Source organism: Sceloporus occidentalis, unplaced genomic scaffold, assembly GCF_023333645.1.
Source record: "Sceloporus occidentalis isolate IW3139 unplaced genomic scaffold, rSceOcc1.0.p SCAF_4, whole genome shotgun sequence".
NCBI classification, from domain to species: Eukaryota; Metazoa; Chordata; class Lepidosauria; order Squamata; family Phrynosomatidae; genus Sceloporus; species Sceloporus occidentalis.
This window is the reverse complement of record NW_028316984.1, coordinates 105,015,873-105,029,252: the sequence shown is the minus strand read 5'-3', so window position 1 is coordinate 105,029,252 and position 13,380 is coordinate 105,015,873. Positions and strand designations below refer to the sequence as shown.

The 13,380-nt window shown below is 39.3% G+C and overlaps 1 protein-coding gene across 1 annotated transcript in view; it reads right to left on the bottom strand.

The window, feature by feature from the left end:
* Positions 1 to 7,714: 7,714 nt before the first annotated feature.
* Positions 7,715 to 13,380, bottom strand: part of SWAP70 (switching B cell complex subunit SWAP70) — a 50,630-nt gene continuing 44,964 nt past the window's right edge. Inside the window, exon 12 of the mRNA XM_089521160.1 lies at positions 7,715 to 12,561. Within this exon, the coding sequence (XP_089377286.1) occupies positions 12,449 to 12,561 (113 nt within the window). The 3' untranslated portion in view covers positions 7,715 to 12,448. The remainder of the gene's footprint in view (positions 12,562 to 13,380) is intronic.

Genomic DNA, 13,380 nt, shown 5'->3' with positions numbered 1-13,380 from the left:
TAATTTAAAAAGCCCAATGTGTTTCAGCTTCAATCTTTGAGCCTTATCACATTACAAAAGTAAGAAAACACAAAGGAAGATAGAAGTGGTTTTCTGTTTACTGATCTGTATGCCCTTAAAGCACTTTTGTTCTATTCCTGAGGGAGAAGATTGTAAAAGTGTGCCATTCGTCCTGCTGGAAAAATCAGTTGGCAAAAAGCACACTTTTATTACCGTCTCCCTCTGGAGGAAGAACAGAAGTGCTACAACATCGTGCAGAGAGGGGGACAGAAAGCCATATCTTACTACCTCTCATCTTATTTTTGTAAGTTAAGTTTGTTCAGGGGCTACACTAAAAAATACAAACACTTTTCATTAAATATATTTTCAAGGAGAACACAAAATTGGTTGCATTCCTTAGCATTGCTATATAGTCAGCCCTCCGTTTTTGTGGGGGATCTGTTCCAGACCCCCCTCCCCGCAAAAACGGAGACTCACATATATTCAAATGCCATAGACTTGAATGGGGCACACCCCCAAGAGCACATGGGGGGTGCACGCCATGGGGAGCGCCTCATTGAAGATAACAGAGGTCACCTCTCCATGGATAATCAAGAATGCAGATCTCAAGTCTATGAGAAAGGAGGGGAGACTGTACATATCAAAGTGTGTGTATACACACACACACACACACACACACACACACACACACACCTTTAAACAGAAATTTCTGGAATTGTCTAAGACACTCTCCAAAGAACTGGACCATTAGGCAGAGAGAACTAGAGACTATTGTTCTTTGTTATTTATACAGAGATTCAGATAGCAAAAGAACCAATGATTTATCCAGAATTGGTCACAAGATTATCTGATGCAATTGCCCTGAAAGTTATATCAGTTTACTTAGAATCATAGAATCATAGAGTTGGAAGAGATCACAAGGGCCATCTAGTCCAACCTCCTGCTATGCAGGAAATTTCAATCAAAGCATCCCCGACACATAGCCATCCAGCCTCTGTTTAAAGACCCAGGGAAGGAGACGCCACTACACTCCCAGAGAGTTTGTTCCACTGTCGAACAGCCCTTACTGTCAGGAAGTTCCTCCTAATGTTGAGGTGGAATCTCTTTTCCTGGAGCTTGCATGTCTCATGTCTATCACATTTATCTTTATATTAGAGATTGTAAATTCAAATCTGATTTTAATCTTGGGATATTTCCCACTAAAAACAAGTGACTAATAACAAGTTCATAAATATAAATTTAAAAAATACAAATTGACCTGTACACCTGTATACCTTTATGGAAGCCAGCTGGACACAGTGGTTTGAGTGTTGAGTTATAACTCAGGAGACCGGGATTCGATTCCCAGCTCAGCCATAAAACCTGCTGGGTAACCTTGGGCAAGTTGCATGCCGTCAGCCTTAGAGGAAGGCAATGGCAAATCTCCTCTGAACAAATCTTGTCAAAAAAACTCCATGATAGGGTCCCCTTAGGATCATCATAAGTTGGAAATGACTTGAAGGCCCACAACACATAATAAAACCAAGATTAGGTGAGCACCTTTGTAATTCGAAGAATAAAAGGATGAGTGCTCCTTTAGCTAACCATTTCTTAAAAACAAAACATTCAATATCAAACATATGCTTTTGGACTGTGAATAGAATTAACAATCATAATGAAGAATTAAGGGGGATAGAATGGATTTTAAGATTAAAATCACTTGTGCCAACAGGTTTGAATGAAGATTGGAATAACCCATTTTTGTGAGTCCCAGAGATTATGAAGAAGTACGCTATAATAATAATAAGTTTTATTTCTAAATCTCCCGACAGATCGAAGCGGGATTACAACAGTATTTCAACAACAAAATGTTTAAATTACAATTTAAAAACATGTAATATCAAAACGTAACAATACAATATTAAAACCACATTGCATCCTGCGGTAAGGTATTTTTCCTGAAGTGAAGTTTCTTCAGATCTTTATAGAAGATCCGGGGGGGTAAGCTTGCCGGAAGAGATGTGTTTTTAGTGCCCTCTTGAAGGCATCTAAGGTTAGAATCAGTCTGATCTCTTCTGGAAGGTTGTTCCAGAGCGTGGGAGTCATAGCTGAATATGCTCTTTGGGAAGTAGTTACTAGTCTAACTTTTGTGTGATCTAGTAGATTCTTCCCAGTTGTTCTGAGAGTGTGGGGCGGATTATACAGGGAGAGGCGTTCCCTCAAGTAACTCGGGCCCAAGCCATATAGGACTTTAAAGGTAATAACCAACACTTTGTACTGCGCCCGGAAGCTAATTGGCAGCCAGTGTAACGATTTTAATACAGGTGTTATGTGGTCTGACCTGGAAATTCCAGTGACCAATCTGGCTGCTGCATTTTGGACTAGTTGAAGCTTCCGAACTTGGTACAAAGGTAGCCCCATGTAGAGCGCATTGCAGAAGTCTAAACAAGAGATTACCAGTGCATGTACCACAGTTTCAAGGTCCTTTCGGTCCAGATAAGGGCGCAATTGGCCTATCAGCTGAAGCTGGTACCAAGCACTCCTGGCCATCGCATCTACTTGAGATGATAACTGTAAGAATGAGTCCAGGAGTACTCCCAAACTGTGAATTTTGTCCTTTAGGGGAAGTGTGACCCCGTCCAAGACTGGGTGACAAATCACCGTCCCTGGACTTGGGGTGCCTATCACGAGTACTTCTGTTTTCTCTGGATTCAATCTGAGTTTGTTTTCCCTCATCCAGCCCATTACTGACCCTAGGCAGGCATCCAGAAAAGAGATGCCATCCTTAGTCACTGTATCAGTCTGAGACATAGAGAAATAAATCTGAGTGTCATCAGTGTACTGATAACACCACGCTCCATGTCTCCGGATGATCTCACCCAGCGGCTTCATGTAAATGTTAAACAACATGGGGGATAGAATGGCATCCTGAGGGATGCCAGATGTCAGCTCTCTTTTACGAGAGCAGCTGTCCCCCAGCCTCACCATCTGGAACCTCCCCGAGAGATAGGACCGGAACCACTGGAGCGCAGTGCCCCCGATACCCCACTCTCCCAGGCGTTCCAGAAGGATACCATGGTCTCTGGTACTGAAGGCCTCTGAGATGTCCAAGAGCACCAACAGGGTCACATTTCCCCTGTCGATGCCCATAGGCAGAACACCAGCAGTATAGATCTTCTGACATCATTAGAAGAGGAAACTTCATCAGAAAGAAGATCATCAGAAGGTAATCCTGGACTGTAGTACCAGGACAATGCCCATGATTTGATGGTGATGTCAGGGGTAGACAATGTCAATGGTTGGAAATTCTATGAATGTTTGTTGTTGTCTCTGAAACCTTTTTGTAGAACATTACAGTTAGAGTTTGCTGTCTCTTTTTAACTCATCAAAGCATTGCTGCAGGGCTTGAAATACTTCAGTGTTTGACTTTAATAACTTTAACGCTACATTCCACTGAAAGATCTTATTCCATAATTTTGTCTTGTAATGGCTGTGCTATTGGAAACACTTTGGCAAATTTGTCTAATGTCCACATTGCTAGTTCTGTTTCTGTTTCTTCCTCTTCCTCTGAAGAGTTTTGATTAATGTTCATCCCAGTAGTGAAAGATTTCCAGCATTGCATTATGTCCATGTTAGGGTCAGCATCAATTGCTGCTACAATATGATCAGATACCTGCAGGTGCGTATAACTTTTATAAACTAAATGATGCCCTGGTAAAGGAGCTGAGTCAATGAGGTTGTGTTGGGAGATAAAAGACCACACCAACATTTTCATTTTCATAGTAAACAGATTCAGGATGGTCAGGTGCATTGGTTACTGTTAATAGGACTTTAAGTGCCAAACCTTCATTTTGCAAATATTTTTTCACTTCTGTGTAAACAAGAGGACTGTCACCCACAATGTCTTATTATTTTGCTTAAAAAAAACAAAGGCAGATAAAGTTTGTTTTTGTTTTTAAGAGCATGTGGGTTCTATGCCTGGCTTTCTCATATGCCCTGCACACTTGCCACATAGGATCAGAGTTAATCTGTCATACTTTGCTTTATGCCCTGGTGTCACCTTTGCAGTTTTATGAATGTAGGATTTTTCCCCAGAAGGTCCTAGTTCCATCGCAACTCAACACCTTTTTTGGATGGTATCCTTTCTCCTGAATTAACTTTTTAAACTCTTCTGGAAATGTGGCAACAATTTCTTCATTGGCAGTGAGCCTCTCCAGTTAATTTTACATTTTTAAGTCCATATCTATTCCTAAATCTGTGCAACTATCCCTTTGTTGTTGTGTGCCTTCAAATTGTTTCCAACTTATGGTGACCCCAACGTGAACATATCACTGAGTTTTCTGGGGCTGAGGATGTATAACTTGCGCAAGCTCACTCAGTGGGACTGCAATGGCTGAGTGGGGAATCAAACTCTGGTCTCCAGGGTCATAGTCCAGTGCTGAAAACCACTACACCATGCTGGCTCTCAACCATCCCTTACTTGCATTAAATGGCTTGATAACATGTTTTAGGGGATACCCTGTTGAGGTTTTCGTATAGGCTCAATGCTTGTCCAACACCTTGCCATCACTGGGAACTGGTTTTCAGTTCATATCTTCCACCCACAACTTTGAGACCTTTTCCATTTTTACTATGCACTTATCATGCACACTGGACATAACTTTGGAAATTTGATGTGCCACAGCAAAACTATCATGAATTTCTTTTCCTTTCTTCACACTTTCACAGCTAGAAGATTCATTCTTAACATAAATCTTAGCAATTTTAACATATGATTTTTTTTATCATTCCTCATTAAATTGAGAACTTTTACCTTCTCATTTAAAGAAAATGCTTTATGCCTTCTCTTAAGTATATCCAAATTGCCAGCATCATCACTTTTGTGCTTTGTGCCAATTATTAAACAACACAAACACTTTACCAGCATGAGTACTTTACCAGCATGAGCATTTTACTGTACTAGCGCAAGTGACTAACAGGCGGCAGTAGTGTACAGCAAATCAATGAGGGACAGCATGCAAGTGTGACTAATGGGCAAGTGGCATACATCCAATCAACAATGAACACAAGATAGCACAAACAGTACAGGGTGCCTGAGGCATCTCAAGGGATCTGCAGAGATAACTGAAAATATGGTAAGTGAATCTATATTAAATGGAGTCTTACTGTATCTTTTTTGTTCTTGGTATACATTTGTTCTTGGTCAACATTTGAAATAAAATAATGCTGAGGCTGGGACACAGGGAGGAACCTGCAGGTAGACCCTGGTACTTTAAATTAGGTTCAGGATGGAGACCAGCCCAACACTATTAAATATTTTTGTGTTCCATCAGAATTTAAGCCAGTCCTACCAACCCCTTCCCCATCGTCTATGTCTTTAAAGTTCACAGGTCAATGCAAAACCCCAACTCCAGTGTCTAGCAGGAAACAAATTCTGCAGATTCCTGAGGTGGTGGGGGAGAAAAATGGGAAACAAGAAGATAATAGGCACTGCTGCTAAGATTATTGACATCACTAAAAGGGTGGGGAAACAGAAAAGGGCCCTCTGAGGTACTGGCGATAAAACCCCTGGGGCAAAAATGGAGGGTAACAGGAAACAGGAGGCCTCACGGACCCTTTTGGGGGAATGAGGTATAGACCTGGGCTGTGCTAGGTACACTTCATCTAATAAATCAATTCTTTACCTCTTTTGAATGTATTGATACCTTCTGCATTGTGTTTACCCATTTGGCGTAAACACAATGCAGTAAGGGACAGTTTAACACTGTTTACATCAAGTATTTTTACAATTCAGAAATGCAGTAAACTTCAGACATGTCTCAGTAATTTTTTCATGGTTCCCCTAGGTCAAAAGAATGCCTAACAGTTCTGTTTAATCCTATAACATCAAAACAATGGTCCCTTTCTTTATGCTTGCTGACAATTACACGTGAATTAAGTCTTTGCAACAACTTTGCAAAGTGTATGACTAGCCCAGTGGTTCCTAAACTGTGCGCTGCAGCACCTTGGTACTTCAAAGCAGCCTGGCCTGGCTCTGCTGGATGGACAAACTAGAAGCAAGGAGAAGAAGGGCAGTGACTTGCCCCCTTAGCAGCCTTGCCAGCTGGAGGAAGCAGCAGTGAAGATGAGTGAAGCAGTGATGTGGCCCTCAGCAGCATGTTGTCACTGGTGCTTCTTCCACCTGGCACGGTTGCTAAAGGTCAAGTCACTGCCCTTCTCCTTGCTTCTAGTTTGTCCACCCAGCGGAGCCAGGCCAGGCTGTGGTGACACACCAAGGTGATGCAGAGCAGTTTGGGAACCAATGGGCTAGTCATATACTTCCTAAGGTTGTACAGACTTAATTCACATGTAATGTCACCAAGGATACAGCTCCTCTGCTGATACAATTCTGTTAATTCAAAAAGCATGCATACAGGAAACTAACATATATGACTGGGACTACACACTGTGATCTTTGCTTCCTTGGAGGTCTTTAAACAGAGGCTGGATGGCCATCTGTCAGGGATGCTTTGATTGAGAGTTCCTGCATGGCAGGGATTGGACTGGATGGCCCTTGCGGTCTCTTCCAACTCTATGATTTATGAATATCAGTGTATTAAGAAGACTAACTGAACACCAGCGAACAGCTATGATGAACCTATGAGCAGCAAACAATGGATTAGCATACTAAACTAGGTTCTATTGAGCCTAAATTATTATTATTATTATTATTATTATTATTATTATTATTATTATTTCTACCTGGCCCCTCTGTGTAACACAACCAGAGTGGCTTATAAAATTAAAACATACATTCCTGTATCTCAAAATCCCATCTCCCCCCTAAAATCCCACCCTAATTAAAATGGCAGCAACTGTTCAAGGTCTTAGGCAGAAATCCTGTATTCTGAAATCTTTGTAAATGGATGTGTCAGGCATCATTTAAAAAGTATGCATTCTTCCAATAACACATAACTACTATTTTTCTGTTGGCTAGAAAGGAATAACCATTTGATCTCTCCAAGGAATCAACATATGTGAAAAAATAGGTGTGCTGGAACTGTTATAGTTTTACCTCTCCTGACAAGTGCTAAATAAACTGCCCAATAAAACTAGTTTTCTTCCAGTACATACATCTCATTCACCCCGTAACATGCTTAGTGCTAGTGAATTAAGGGCTATGATAACGGAAATCCTTACATCACAGAGGTTTCAGTTGACTCCATTTGTATGGGAGGTTTGTGCCACCAAGTGGTCATATGTATCATCACAACTCTGACATATATCTTACAAGGATATTCCCTCTAAAGATAATTTTGTATTTAGTACATCTCCATCTGACCCCTACCCAATTATGAGATTAACCAAACACGGAAGTTATACAATTCATTTTAATAGATTTGCTAGTACAACAAAACAGTACATTTGAAAACAAAAATCATTGGTACTTCTATAAAAGGATTTAGCAAACTACAGTAGTTAGCAAAATATTAAAGTAGCTTACCCAGTGCAACTTGGCAGTGTACACTGAACTGGCTGTTTGGACATTATCAATATAACTAGATTATATTTTACCACTAGTAAAACCAATGCTAGTATTGGTGGTGTAAATAAAGTTAGAAATATAAACATGTCAGCAGTATAAAAAGAAGCAATATGTAATGTGCAGTAACTAGAAATTTGAAAAAAAAAATCTTTTCACATACATAACCATTTGTGGAACCAATTTTATAAACAAAAGCTTTTTTTAAAAAAAAAATTAAACACCACTAGCCACATAAATATCCCAATGGAGATAATGCTCTTCTCCATTTGTTTGCTTCTCATTTTATAAGCTCCCAAATCATGGGGGTCCCAATTTAGACAGCATTACTGCTTCATAAACCATTCATTTCAAACAATTTTGCATGAAAGACTTGTATCCATAAGAAAAGCCCAGAGGGTTGTTTTAAAAATTGGGAAACAATCAGTCATATAAATAAGTAAAAAATAAAGAATACATAAATTGAATGAATCAGACACTATAAAATCAAGACTATAACAAAATCTCCCAAATAAGGTAACAACTAACAACTGGGGTTTATGAGATACAACAATATTCAGTAATTTTGCAACTTGTCCACTTTTTTCATTACAAAACCAAAAACTGCCAATAAAATGTATTTAGAGCAACCTACACATAATTTTTAAAGGATGGATGATATATTCCTTAATCCCTGATAAAAGTGAGAGATGCTGATCATGCATTTATAAAATAACAAGAGGAAGCTCATACAAACAATTTGAATAATAGTCTTCTGAAGTCTTCAAAGATACCACATTTAATCTGAGACACAAGAATAATATTTCAGTACTTGGTAATTTGAAGAACTTTACGCAAGGAATACTGCTATCAGGGACAGGCTGGAGTAAACCTGAAAACCTGCAAGGTGTATAGGCACAAGTTCTTAGTCCCTTCAAATCCAATAACTTAGGCCTTGTCTTTCCTGGCCAAAATGTTCCAGGAGCAGCCCAGAGTATCCTGGCTTTGGTCTGTTTCTTCACTGCAGCAGCTGTCTTCATGGGTGTCCCACTGAGCCACCTGGCCTGTCCATCGTTGCCATGGCGTGCTCACTTTTGAGCTCAGAACAAGACAGCCAGCAATGGTCATATGCTGGGCACTTTGTTCTGACCTCAGAACAAGTGACCCACGGGAGCCCAGCAGGATGCTCATGCAGACAGTCACAACAGCACAGAAACAGAGGTAGGCTTTTAAAATCCATTATAACCTTGTTATGCCCCAGTCCTGGTCAAGGACATGCCAGACATTGTCTGGATTTACTCACACCAGAACCAGGACTTGGGCTGTATGTCATCAGGACAGGATGATGCCAGAACATGGGGAGAAACAGGCCTTTTGGCCCATGAAAAGAAGGCGTCAGTCTTTGTTGAATTCAAAAGCTCACTAAATCTGCATCCAAGGACAACATACAGAAAGAAGAAAATTCAGTGGCAGGAAAATTTTATTTAATTATTTTTATTTGTTTGTCTCTAACGTAAAGATTTGACAAGTACCTGCCAAATAAGGGTCTTGGAACTGGCTGGAAGACATATTCAAAGCCAATGAAGTTAGGTCAGCCTCCAAAATTACGCAGCACATAGAAATGTAGAACAGAACAAGCAACACATTTGAGAAACCCAAAAATTCCACTAAAAAAAGCTTTTCCAGAGAAAACCAAAGGCCTAGAAACCATATTGGAGTGCTATAAAACTGTCATGCCTCTGGAACAAACTTACATCTTTTGTATAGATTTGCTCTGGTACTTTGCTTTGAGGTTCACAGATACTCCCAAAATTTTCCAATTTAGTTACTCATGAAACAAAGGTTTACTACATTTAGAAGTGTTCTTGTTCCAGTCAGTAATCATCAACCTGAACTTCCTTTCTAAGAATACTGCAGTCCTTGGATTCATGAAGTTTATTATTAACTTTCCTACAAACCAAATAAAATGGAGAATGCTGTTTGCATGATTCCCTCCATGGGCACGCCTACATGGGCCAAATAAAATGGTCTCACTTAGTTTTCACAGCAAGTTCTCCAAATGACATATGGGACAATTGGGACTTTTCATGGCCTCAGGGCTTTATTCAGGGGTGGGGGAGTGGGGATTTATACTGATTTTAAATGGAAAATCCAGATATTTACGTGTGTGTGCACTGCACTCCATAGCAATGCTTGTATGAGACCAGGGGAGGTAGCTCAGAAATAAATAAATTTGCATGCATGGGGGGAATGGGGAAACTCTGAGCAGCCATAGCTGTGTGGCCACACATATTGTGATTTATCTGACTGAGTGGGTGTTTGAAATGGACAACTCACTTCAGTGTGTGTAAAGCCCATGGTTGCTGCAGAGCAGGGTAACCGAACGGTAAGTCAGATTTTCCTGTCAGTGTAGATGCACCCAATGAGTTCAAGAGTAAAACAAATAACCTCTCTTGAAGGTTGCAACATTTCATTAAGATACAGAGAATCCAGTAAAACTATTCCATATTCAAACACTGAAAAACGTATTATTTGCAAGATACTTTAGTAATTATTAGCCGCAGTAATTATTCAGGCCTTTGGGGGAAATGCTCATGTTTGAAAAAACAAGGACAATGGGTTAACAAGTTAAATAAGCAAACCCCTCTAATTCAGAAAGTAGCTCATTGGCCTGTAGTATGATCAGAGGTTGAAAAGGTTAAGAATTTTTACACTACCAATCTCAGAATATTCCTCCTCCTCTGTCCGGTGTGGCCCTATGCACATTCACTCAAAGAACCACTATGTTCTGTAGATCTTACTCCCAAGTAAGCATTGTGTAGGAATGCATGGAGCAGGTTAGATAACTTTCATTCAGCAAAAGATCAACTGTCTTTAACACTGATTCCGAAACTGCACAGGAATACTGTGGAAAAAATTAACACATCATGTTACATATGTCCACTATCCTGCATCCAGAATGGGCAAATCCTGGGAAACACCAATTTTCATCCTTTTGCTGCTAAATGAGCAAGAAATGTATAATAATAAATGGAAGTGCAAATATATTTCCATTTTGCACCCCTTTCTCTTTCACAATGTACTATGAAAACAAAGCATATGTCCTATGTAAACAATGTAACATTTCTGTTCTACTCATCATGTATTTTAATGCAATTTTTTTAAAAAGGCATCAACATCTCAGACTCTATAATGAAGTTTGTGCTTGGGTAGAGGAGTAATAATCCCAGAAGCACTGGTACTGCCCAGAAAGCAGAGTAATAGCCCTGATTCCTTACTCACTGAGAAAAGGACACGGAGAAATCAAAGGGGGAGGTGAGGTGTGGAATTAACTACTATCCTGCAGTTTCACATAGATGCTTGCTCAATGTTCTGGGAAAAGAATATTTCTGAGCATAAAACAGGGTGGGCAATCTCAATGGTCCAGGGAGGACATTATGCCTCGGGGAGTTTGCCAATGCCACAAAACAGAACAACACAAATGTACTTCTAGCCACTCCTTGTTTTGAAAAAAAGAAGGTATTTTTATGTCAACAGTGGAAGAGACACCAGTGACCTATTTAAAAGACCTAGATGTTTCCAGGACATGGTTGTTTGTTTGTTTCTTAGTCACTAGAAAAAAAGAAGTCTGAGTGGCCATTGGGGGACAAGAGTGAAATATTCCTCCAATATTATTCTGGGGGGACTTGTGCTCCGAGAGCTAAAGGTTTCTTAGCAGAATTGTTTCTGAGGCACAAACTTGATATGAAAAGTTTAATGCACTAAATTACTGGTGCCTGATACCTAATATAGAATATCCAAGTGGACACAATTCCCAGCCCACTACCAATAACATTTCAATTCTTTGCCAGTGTAAAATTTACAGAAAGTAAGCAGTTGGAATACATACAAGATCTTCCCTCACAACACATGTAAGGACTATTTTGTTTTAAAAAAAAGTATTCAAAAATATTTTAAAGGCACAGGAGCTCATGTTACCAGGATTGAGGTATAGGTCTAAATCCAATGTGATGCTAGTGGTATAATGTGAGCACAGCAGAATGCCTATCCCAAATGCCCTTGGAGCTCCCCAAAATTGGTCCCTAAGCCCCTTGGGGCTAGTTTCTGGAGTGCATAGTTGGGGTATCCATATGGAAATAGGAGGTTACCTCTCACCCACTTCTGAATTCCACTGTTCTGCCAGCAGATGCCCAACATTGCATCATACACAGGAATGTGTAAACCAGATTTTCTAAAAAAGGATTGCTTAAATTCTCCCAAGGCCTATCTTTTGTCAAATATGTTTGGATTCCTCAAAATTGGAGATAAGATTTTGCCCAATGTTCAGCAATCATTTGGGCTACATAACACAGTCTATTCCCACACAATTCATGATTTCTCTCCTTTTCTCACAGACTTACAATGATTCAGAAACTGTAACCTCAGCTGTTTTCCTGATAGCATACCATATCTCTGTGAGAAGGAGTCCAGTGGCATTTCAGCCATACATTTAAATGATATGTTAATTCAGTAAACGGGCTGATGTGTTTCTTCATGAGACTGTAGAATGTACAAACTAGTGATAAGAACTCCAAAGATCTAACTGCTTAAATTTAAATTTTTTTAGCTAGCCTAGAATAAGAAAGTGTATGAATAGCCCATTTTGTTTCACAATGACTTTTGTGTTTCAAAAAGCACAACTGAAATGAGAACATAAAAATTTCCTTTTTAAAAAACTTCAAACAGAAATAATACAGACTTCTGGCTATCTTAATTTCTACCTCTCCCAATTCTGGTGGAATTTATGCTCCCTGCATATGTGCCTGAGAATTCATTTCCAAAAAAATATATATGCAGTCGACACTTTGTATTTTGTAATCCAGTTCAACATGTTGATGGAAATTCTGAAAGAGTTCATAATAAATTGGTGCAAATTATTTCATATAACATTTAGTTTCTTCTCAGCTTCTAAAAATACACCAGCCATGCTCATTGCTCAGAAGTGCTCCTTTTCCCCTTCCAGCTCTTTTCTCTCTGCTCAAGCTCAGCCTCAGTGAAAGCTGCTGGTCCCCAATTTGTGATCAAGTGAGGATTCTTGGAACCTGTAAAATAAAATATTTTATTTACTATAGTTTAAAACACATATACTCTAATCTTCCTCTGATTGTGATCAGTTATTTTTGAGTAATTATACTGGTATGTTGACAGGACAGTGCATACAAATCATATATAAAGTATTTATTGATTGATATAAAGTATGTCTAGGCTACCCTTTATCTTTAGGATAGCAATCAGTTAAAAAAAATAATACAACAGTGATGAAGGAGGTATACAAACTTTATAAACAATATATAAAGCTTAAAATGCCTGGGTAAATATGTTTTGACTTGGAACTGAAAAGATTATAATGCCAGATTCAAACTCCCACTTACTGGGAGAGCATTTCATGGTTTAGGTACCACTGTGACATTATCCACACTGTGATGACATTATCTACATTTCAATAATCACATCTGAAAAGCCACACATTCTTCCAAAGAATATGCTGCCACCAAGATCCCTCATTGGAACCACCTCCTCAACGTTTTTTTAAAGGCTATCCCCTTATAAAAGCTGTTATTTTATCACTTGTAGGTTCTAACTCTGCTAGAATACCAGCATAGTGACAAGGGAACAAATGTGGTTACAACAACTAGTACAGTAATTTCCACTTTCTACTGTATCTCTCACATCATTACTGGATATGAGAACCACCTACATAGAGTGGTCCCATCTTATTAGGAATCACCCTCTGTTTACTGACCCAATGGCTGTAGACCATTACCAAATGCAATCTAATTACTTGCACAATCTCAACTGATCATATGGCAATTTTTTTAAAAAGCTGAATATCAGCAGCATACTGTCAACATTTCACACTA